At 59.8% G+C, this 9,474-nt stretch overlaps 1 protein-coding gene across 4 annotated transcripts; it reads left to right on the top strand.

Annotated features, from left to right (window-relative positions):
* Positions 1-730: 730 nt before the first annotated feature.
* Positions 731-8,267, top strand: LOC106894252 (cathepsin L1-like). 4 transcript variants are annotated; one of them, XM_014952809.1, is made up of 8 exons: positions 731-1,092; positions 3,137-3,262; positions 3,392-3,514; positions 4,983-5,132; positions 5,345-5,569; positions 5,647-5,815; positions 6,925-7,039; positions 8,007-8,267. In XM_014952809.1, exons 1-8 carry the CDS (start codon positions 1,090-1,092, stop codon positions 8,104-8,106), a joined length of 1,011 nt encoding a protein of 336 aa, XP_014808295.1. In that variant the 5' UTR covers positions 731-1,089; the 3' UTR covers positions 8,107-8,267. The 4 variants fall into 4 exon arrangements, with proteins under 4 accessions (XP_014808295.1, XP_014808297.1, XP_014808294.1 ...); XM_014952811.1 differs by lacking the exon at positions 6,925-7,039 and adding an exon at positions 5,994-6,108 and having other exon boundaries at positions 734-1,075; XM_014952808.1 differs by lacking the exon at positions 6,925-7,039 and adding an exon at positions 5,994-6,108 and having other exon boundaries at positions 734-1,092.
* The last annotated feature ends 1,207 nt before the right edge of the window (positions 8,268-9,474 follow it).

Below are 9,474 nucleotides of genomic sequence, written 5' to 3'. Positions count from 1 at the left end.
AGGGCTGTTTTCACAGAATCACAGAATTGTAGTGGTTGGAAGGGACCTAATAGATCATCGAGGCCAACCAGGAAAAAAGAAAAAAAAAAACACAAAAAACCCCCCACCAACCCCACCCAAATGAACCACGTTGACTTGCCCTGGAGTATTTTAAGTGCGTATTATGAAAAGAAAATATTTTTATGGATTCTTATTCTTTTATAATTATGAGTGTAAGATGTAGCGACTCATTAAAATATTGGAAAGAGTGTTTTGAGCCCGGTGCTGGGAGCGCAGGAGGGGGCTCGGGAGGAAATGGCAGCTGGCTCTCGAGGAGCCAAAGCACCAGCCAAGCGCTCTGTTCCGTTTCTGGGCCGCGCGCTGGAGAGAATATTAAATCCCTGATGTTCCTCAGGGGGGGGAAGCGTGATCCGAGCGGTTGGAGATGCCGGGGAGGGGAGAGTTGGGAATCTCAGGACTGTTTTCTTGGCTCTGCGTGACCTTGAGTGTGTCGGGTGCCTCGTGGGTGCTGGGGGGGGGTACCTCCTCGCCCCGGGTCCCTGTGGTGATGGGGGGGATGCAGCTGCTCCCATCCAGGCGTTTCCAAGCCCTGCTCCCACCCTGGGACGCGCGGAGCTGCTTTTTGCAGGTGCTGGGCTTGCCTTTGCTCGCCCTCTCCAGAGCTCAGAGCTTCCAAAACCTGGCCTTGCTGTTTTCCTCTCTGCACAGGAGTCGGGCATTAATTAAGCTGCTATTAAACGCCCTGAGGATGTGAGCTGGAGGCTTGTGTTTCAAATGCAAAGCGACTTCCAGCCAGAGAGTTTTGTTCTCTGAACATGGCCAGGAGTGTATTCCTTGTCCCCTTCTTGTCCCTTTGCCCAAATAATTGTCCCGACTGTTGCAGTTGGGTTTTAGCTTTTAGTTGTGTTTTAGCTTTTACCACGGGCCCCTTTGGGTAACTTCTGGTGCGGCGTTTGAGGTCGGGGAGGGCGGAAGGGGACGTAATGGAGGAAGTTGCACATCTCTGAAGTTTCCTTGAGAGGCACCTGCAGGCAGAGAAGTTGCTCCCCTTCCTCCCTGCTGCCTTTAGAGCCGGGTGGGTACCAGTGCATGGTAAGAAGCTTTCTTTTGCAGAGCTCCTTGCTTTTTTCAGTCTTCATTTGAATTGCTTTTTCCTGGCCCACGAGAGCAATGTCTTAAAATGTCTGCAATGTGCTCTTAAAACGCTCTTGTCTAGAAGAGTTTACAAATGTGTCAGCTCCTTTGATCCCCTGAGCTCCCTTCTGAAGCCGTCGGATTATTTGACGCCGTAAAAAGGGGTTGCTTTTCTTCTTTTGAGGGCTCAGAATCCTGAGAGGCATTAACTGGGAAATCACCTGCCACCATCCTGAGCTTTTCCATATGGAACAGGCTCTGCCTGGGGGGGAGAATTGAAATCCAAATGGTGTGGGAGGGCCCCCCCCTCACCCAGGTGTCCCGCGGGAAGGGCGATGGGAGCGAGGAGCTCGGTGCAGCTGGGTCCAGGGAATCTCTGGGATGGGGGATTTGCAGCTGGAGCCACGAAGCTGAGTTCATTTCCTGAGCGAGCGGGAAGCGGCGGGTGCTGGGGGAAACTGGGCAAAAAGGAGTCTTCCTCAAAACCCTGGGACTGAGCCTGAGAGCGGCCGGGGAGGCATTTCTCCCACGAAAACCCAATGTGTGGGGCTTTATTTTTAGGTGGAGGATGTGGAGGGGTGAGCAGGTGTTCTTGGACGACTTATTTTTAAAACAAAAACACTGCTTGGGCGCTACAAAATTAGCCACCGGGTTGGTTGCCCTGAAAAGATGCTCGAATGGAAAACTTTCTGACCTCTCCCTTCCCCAAGCGCGTGGAATAAAAAGGTGCGAGGCCGGCGCTCGCTCCCTGGGGGGGGGCCATGTCAGTGGAAACTGGGTTTGGGGATTTGGGGTGTCTCAGGCATTTGATCTCTGTCCTGTGGCGTGTGCCCTGCGCCTTCCCCGAGCAGCACCCCCAGAATAACTGAAGTTGCTGAGAAATACCAGGGTCCATCAAAGGAGGTTCAGGGCCGGGAGCGGTGATGTGAGGAAGACAAATGGTTGTGGTGAAGAGGGGGGGGTGGCACGGGGAGGGCTGCGCGTGGACACCGGCGAAAAAGAAAGAGGGTGTAAATTGATATTGGAAAATCCTCAGGGAGGGATTCTGGGGGGGAAGCACGTACACCCGGACGTTAGACTGGGACAGATGCGAAGCTTCAGTCATTGTTGGCTCCTCTGCCTCCCCAGCACTGCAGCAAACACCCTTATCTCTGGGTCCAGCCCCTTGCTCTCGGGAGCTGCTGCAAGTTTCTGCTGGTGCCGATTTCCGCTGGCTTTCAAGTGAAAACAGCTTCGTCCTTGCCCAACAGCTGTGGCTTTTACTCCGCTGGGCTCTTCTGCGTCACCTCGGGTCCCAAAGCTGCTCTGGGTTGAGGCTGGGGGGCCCAGTTATCTGCAGGCACCAGGCAAACCTTGCTCTGGAAGGGTCTGGGTACCATCCTGCCCTCCCTGCCCATCCTCCTCCTCCTCCTCCTCAGGGCTGGGTCCTGCTGGGCGCTGATCCCTGAGCAGGGGCGGTTGGCTGCGGGCTTTATCGGTGGTGCCAGGAGAGCTGCTGCTGGGGGAAGAGAGGGATGGGTCAGTGGCAAAGCAAACAGCAGGGTTTTTGCAAATAAAGAGTGGGGAGAGGCCGTAGGGAGCGCAGTGGGGCAGGGAGCAGGGGGGGCCAGGACCATCCCTGCCACCCGTGCTGCCCTTTTTCCTCTGCCTTTGCCTCCTCCAGCCTCTGCTCCCTCAGGAAGCTGCTCATTCCTCTCCTAAAAAGGACAGTTAAATGCCACCCAAAGGACAGCTAAGACCTCCTAAAGCTCCTGTCAAAACAGCGGCGGGGCCACACAAAAGCTGATCCAGCCCAAGGATCCAACATCTCTCTCTTCCCTCTGGCTCCCCCGCTCTGTTTGCATTTCTCTACCTCCCCATCACCCCTAATCCGGGCTTGGAAGGACTCATCCTGCTCCCAGCTGGTGGCCATGGGGGTCAGCCCAGGGTCCCTGCTCTCACCATTCCCCCCAGCTGGCGGCCGTGGGGTCCCCCCTCAACCCGCTCTCACCATTCCCCCCAGCTGGTGGCCATGGCCGCTCCACTGTGGCTGCTGCTGGCCCTGCTGGGCTGCACCACGGCACTGGATCCTGCCCTGGAGGAGGCCTGGGAAGGGTGGAAGATCCTCCATGCCAAGGAGTACCTAGGGGTAGGTCCTGTTCCCTCTAGATTCCCCAACACGCGTGGGGTTGGCTCCAGAGGGTCTTACCCAGAGCCACCCACCCCATCCCGTGCTCCTGGGGGACATTTCTGATCCTGCTGCTCTGCCCGGTGTCAGGAGGCCGAGGCCGCCCGCCGGGAGGTTTGGGAGAAGAACCTGAGGCGCATCCAGCAGCACAACCTGGAGGAGTCGCAGGGGCAGCACGGCTTCCGCCTGGCCATGAACCACTACGGCGACCTGGTACTGCCCATGCACCCACCACCTTCCCTGGGGACACCTCCCTGCACCCCAGGCTTGATCCAGGGATTGGGGACCCCTCTCTGCACCCTGGGTGTGATCCAGTCACCTAGGACCCCTCCCTGTACCCCAGGTTTGATCCGGGGACCAGGGACCCCTCCCTGCACCCTGGGCTTGATCCAGGGATTGGGGACCCCCCCTGCATTCTGGGTGTGATCCAGGGACCCCTCTGTGCACCCAGGGCTTGATCTGGGGATCCCTCCCTGCACCCTGGGCTTGATCCAGGGATTGGGGACCCCTCTCTGCACCCTGGGTGTGATCCAGTCACCTAGGACCCCTCCCTGCACCCCAGGTTTGATCCAGGGACCCCTCCCTGCACCCTGGGCTTGATCCAGGGATTGGAGATCCCCCTTGCATTCCAGGTGTGATCCAGGGACCCCTCTGTGCACCCAGGGCTTGATCTGGGGATCCCTCCTTGCACCCTGGGCTTGATCCAGGGATTGGAGATCCCCCTTGCATTCCAGGTGTGATCCAGGGACCCCTCCCTGCACCCTGGGCTGGATCCAGGGATTGGAGATCCCCCTTGCATTCCAGGTGTGATCCAGGGACCCCTCCCTGCACCCTGGGCTGGATCCAGGGATTGGAGATCCCCCTTGCATTCCAGGTGTGATCCAGGGACCCCTCCCTGCACCCTGGGCTGGATCCAGGGATTGGAGATCCCCCTTGCATTCCAGGTGTGATCCAGGGACCCCTCCCTGCACCCCAGGTTTGATCCGGGGACCAGGGAACCCTCCCTGCACCCCGGGCTTGATCCAGAGATTGGGGACCTCTTGATGCACCCCGGGCTTGATCCAGGGATTGGGGACCCCCCCTGCATTCTGGGTGTGATCCAGGGACCCCTCTGTGCACCCAGGGCTTGATCTGGGGATCCCTCCCTGCACCCTGGGCTTGTTCCAGGGATTGGGGACCCCTTGATGCACCCCAGGCTTGATCCAGTCACCTAGGACCCCTCCCTGCACCCCAGGTTTGATCCAGGGACCCCTCCCTGCACCCTGGGCTTGATCCAGGGATTGGAGATCCCCCTTGCATTCCAGGTGTGATCCAGGGACCCCTCTGTGCACCCAGGGCTTGATCTGGGGATCCCTCCTTGCACCCTGGGCTTGATCCAGGGACTGGGGACCCCTTGATGTACCCCAGGCTTGATCCAGTCACCTAGGACCCCTCCCTGTACCCCAGGTTTGATCCAGGGACCCAGGACCCCTCCCTGTACCCCAGGTTTGATCCAGGGATGGAGGACCCCTCCCCGCACCCAGGGCTTGATCCGAGGATCAGGGATCCCCAACTTGCTCCACTGGGACCTGCAGCCCCCCGGCTGGGCTGCTTCCCGGGGGTCAAGCGGCCGATGGGGAGCCACGGTGCTGCTGGCCAGGGACTGGTGGCATCACACGAGTTTTCCCTTGGTGACCTGCAGACGGACGAGGAGTTTAACCAGCTCATGAACGGCTTCACCCCGGCGTGGCAGGAGGAGCCGGTGCTGCTCTTCCAGGCATCAGAGGACCTGAAGACCCCGGCGGAGGTGGACTGGCGAGCGAAGGGCTACGTGACGCCCGTGAAGAACCAGGTGGGCATGAGGTGGTGGTCTGACCAGGGCTGTGTAATGGGTGCCAGGAGCCTGGGCAGCAGAAACAAGCAGCAGCATCCTCCCAAGCACCAAAAAACCTCTGGGCAACCTAGAGAATGCAGCTGGAGGGCAACGCTGGTGGGTCACAGCGTTCCCCTCTGGTGAATTTTGGGGCAAGGCCGTGACCTTCCTGCTGTCCCCATCTCCCCCAGGGTCACTGTGGGTCGTGCTGGGCCTTCAGTGCCACGGGGGCTTTGGAGGGGCTCGTCTTCAATCGGACGGGGAAGCTGGCAGCGCTGAGCGAGCAGAACCTCATCGACTGCTCCCGAAAGTTGGGCAACAACGGCTGCCGCGGCGGCTACATGACCCGCGCCTTCCAGTACGTGCACGACAACGGGGGCTTGAACTCGGAGCAGGTCTACCCCTACGTGGCCACGGTAAGGGACGGCGGGTGGCCTTGGGGACACTGCAGAGCACGTCCCAGCCCTTGCCATCAGTCTCTCCCTCCTCTCAGGACACCTCCAGCTGCCGGTACAACCCCCGGGACAGGGCGGCCAATTGCTCCACCATTTGGATGGTGGCCCAGGGCAACGAGGTGGCTCTGGAGCAGGCGGTGGCAACCGTGGGCCCCATCTCCGTGGCGGTGGACGCCAGCAGCTTCTCCTTCCACTTCTACAAGTCTGGTACCGTCTGGCTCGGGGGTGGGCTCGCCGTGGGGGGTGGGCTGCTTGTGGAGCACTGGAGTTTCCCCAGGGCACCCACCCCAGGGGAACGATAGGATCCACCACCCTGCTTCCAGCATGAGAAGAAGCAATGGGGGTTGCCCCCCCCCCCAGCTCATCCTGGCTCTGCTCTCCCCAGGCATCTTCAGCAGCATGCTCTGCAGCCAGAAGGTGAACCACGGGATGCTGGCCGTGGGCTACGGCACAAGCCAGGAGAACGGGCGCAACGTGAGCTACTGGATCTTAAAGAACAGGTAAGGGCTGAGGGTGTCACCCCAAATCTGCCCCCCCTTCCACCCCTCTGCATGGCCTGTCCCCCACTCCTGCCGGGGTCGGAGCTGCGTGGTTGGAGCATCCTCGTGGAGCATCCCTGAGTGCACCCTCAGTGAGTTTTGGGGACAACACCACGCTGTGGGGAGCAGCTGACACGCTGGAGGGAGGGGATGTGGGACCAGGAGAGGTGGGGCTGTATGGACATCATGAGGTTCAACCAGGCCAAGTACAGGGTCCTGCCCCTGTAGCATGAGAAGCAGCAATGGGGGCTTGTTCCCCCTCAGCTCACCCCGGCTCTGCTCTCCCCAGGCATCTTCAGCAGCATGCTCTGCAGCCAGAAGGTGAACCACGGGATGCTGGCCGTGGGCTACGGCACAAGCCAGGAGAACGGGCGCAACGTGAGCTACTGGATCTTAAAGAACAGGTAAGGGCTGAGGGTGTCACCCCAAATCTGCCCCCCCTTCCACCCCTCTGCATGGCCTGTCCCCCACTCCTGCCGGGGTCGGAGCTGCGTGGTTGGAGCATCCTCGTGGAGCATCCCTGAGTGCACCCTCAGTGAGTTTTGGGGACAACACCACGCTGTGGGGAGCAGCTGACACGCTGGAGGGAGGGGATGTGGGACCAGGAGAGGTGGGGCTGTATGGACATCATGAGGTTCAACCAGGCCAAGTACAGGGTCCTGCCCCTGTGTCGGGGCAATGCCCAGCACAACCCCAGGCTGGAAGGAGAATGGCTGGAGAGCAGCCCCAAGGAGAAGCACATGGGGGTGTTGGTGGGTGAGAAGCTCCTCTCCCCAGGCATCTTCAGCAGCATGCTCTGCAGCCAGAAGGTGAACCACGGGATGCTGGCCGTGGGCTATGGCACAAGCCAGGAGAACGGGCGCAACGTGAGCTACTGGATCTTAAAGAACAGGTAAGGGCTGAGGGTGTCACCCCAAAGCTGCCCCCCCCTTCCACCCCTCTGCACGGCCTGTCCCCCATTCCTGCTGGGGTCGGAGCTGCGTGGCAGGAGAATCCTTGTGGAGCATCACTGAGTGAACCCTCAGTGAGTTTTGGGGACAACATCCACGTGGGACCAGGAGAGGTGGAGCTGTGTGGACATCATGAGGTTCAACCAGGCCAAGCACAGGGTCCTGCCCCTGTGTCAGGGCAATGCCCAGCACAACCCCAGGCTGGAAGGAGAATGGCTGGAGAGCAGCCCCAAGGAGAAGCACCTGGGGGTGTTGGTGGGTGAGAAGCTCCACACACCCCAACAACATGTGCTGGCAGCCCAGAAACCCCCCGCACCCTGGGCTGCATCCCCAGCAGCGTGGCCAGCAGGGCCGGGGGGGGATTCTGCCCCTCTGCTCTGCTCTGGGGAGACACCCCCCAGTGCTGCCTCCAGCTCTGGGGCCACCATCATCAGAAGGACGTGGAGCTGTTGGAGCGGGGCCAGAGGAGGCCACGGAGATGCTGGGAGGGCTGGAGCCCCTCTGCTGGGAGGGGGGGCTGAGAGAGTTGGGGGGGTTCAGCCTGGAGAAGAGAAGGCTCTGGGGAGACCTTCCAGCCCCTTCCAGTCCCTCAAGGGGCTCCAGGAAAGCTGGGGAGGGACTCTTGATCAGGGAGGGGAGCCCTAGGACAAGGGGGAAGGGTTTGACACTGAAAGAGGGGAGATGGAGCTGAGCTGTGGGGAAGAACTTGTTTGGTGTGAGGGTGGTGAGAGCCTGGCCCAGGTTGCCCAGAGAAGCTGTGGCTGCCCCATCCCTGGAGGGGTTCAAGGGCAGGTTGGAGGGGGCTTGGAGCAACCTGGTGTGGTGGGAGGTGTCCCTGCCTGCTGGGAATGGTGGGATTCCTGTGCCTGTGGGAATGCGGATGTCCTCATTCTCCATCTCTTCCTGCAGCTGGTCGGAGGTGTGGGGCGAGCAGGGCTACATCCGCCTGCTGAAGGGCACCAACAACCACTGCGGGGTGGCCAACCAGGCCAGCTTCCCCATGCTGTGAGCCGGGACACCCCTCCCTCCCCGCCGGGGCTGTGGATCCACGGCTGTTTCCTTCTGGAAAGGGGCTTTTGTTCATGTGCGGCGGTGAGCAGCAATTAAAAGTGGCATGGCTAATCACTCTGCGCCTGCAAATGGTGGCCAGGCAGGGTTTGGTGGCCGAGGAAAGGCTGAGCAACCTGGTCTGGTAGGAGGTGTCCCTGCCTGCTGGGAACGGTGGGATTCCTGTGCCTGTGGGAATGCGGATGTCCTCATTCTCCATCTCTTCCTGCAGCTGGTCGGAGGTGTGGGGCGAGCAGGGCTACATCCGCCTGCTGAAGGGCACCAACAACCACTGCGGGGTGGCCAACCAGGCCAGCTTCCCCATGCTGTGAGCCGGGACACCCCTCCCTCCCCGCCGGGGCTGTGGATCCACGGCTGTTTCCTTCTGGAAAGGGGCTTTTGTTCATGTGCGGCGGTGAGCAGCAATTAAAAGTGGCATGGCTAATCACTCTGCGCCTGCAAATGGTGGCCAGGCAGGGTTTGGTGGCCGAGGAAAGGCTGATGTTTTTCCTGGTGGGAAAGACAAAAGACGGTGCTTGGTGAGAAGCTCTTTCTCCTCGCTTTTCCCCCCAGCCTGGCCATTCCTTCCCCTCCCAAGGCCCCTTTTCCTTCCAGCCCAATCCCCAAGGCCACCAGCTGGGGCTGGGGCTTCAGCTCTGCCCGACCCCCGGCCCCTGCGAGCCCAGCTTGATGTTTTTCCTGGTGGGAAAGACAAAAGACAGTGCTTGGTAACAAGCTCTTTCTCCTTGCTTTTCCCCCAGCCGGGCCATCCCTTCCCCTCCCAAGGCCCCTTTTCCTTCCAGCCCAATCCCCAAGGCCACCAGCCGGGGCTGTGGCTTCAGCTCTACCCAACCCCTGGCCCCTGCGAGCCCAGCTCTTTTATAAATAATGATTTTACCCCATTAAACCTGTGCGACAAGGCAGAAAACGAACCTTTCCGCCCTCAAATTGTGCTTTTTATTTCCTCCCCGGGGGTCGGTCTCTTTTCTCTCAAGTCACAGGCGACAGGACAAGAGGAAATGGCCTCAAGTTGCGCCAGGGGAGGTTCAGGCTGGATATTAGGAAAAATTTTTTCACTGAAAGGGTTATCAGCCATTGGAATGGGCTGCCCAGGGAGGTGGTTGAGGCACCATCCCTGGAGGTGTTCAAAAGACGGGTTGATGTAGTGCTGGGAGACATGGTTTAGTGATGGTGTTACTTCTTGTTTGTTGCGGGTGTCTATTTTTGTCAAAGTTCGGTTGATGGTTGGACAAGATGATCTTTAAGGTCCCTTCCAACCTGGAAGATTCTGTGATTCTGTGAATAATCTGGGGGGTTTAGTGCCACCCAC

Source organism: Calidris pugnax, unplaced genomic scaffold, assembly GCF_001431845.1.
Source record: "Calidris pugnax isolate Ruff unplaced genomic scaffold, ASM143184v1 scaffold199, whole genome shotgun sequence".
In the NCBI taxonomy this organism is placed as follows: domain Eukaryota; kingdom Metazoa; phylum Chordata; class Aves; order Charadriiformes; family Scolopacidae; genus Calidris; species Calidris pugnax.
The sequence above is the reverse complement of the archived record's forward strand: the minus strand, read 5'-3'. Positions and strand labels throughout refer to the sequence as shown.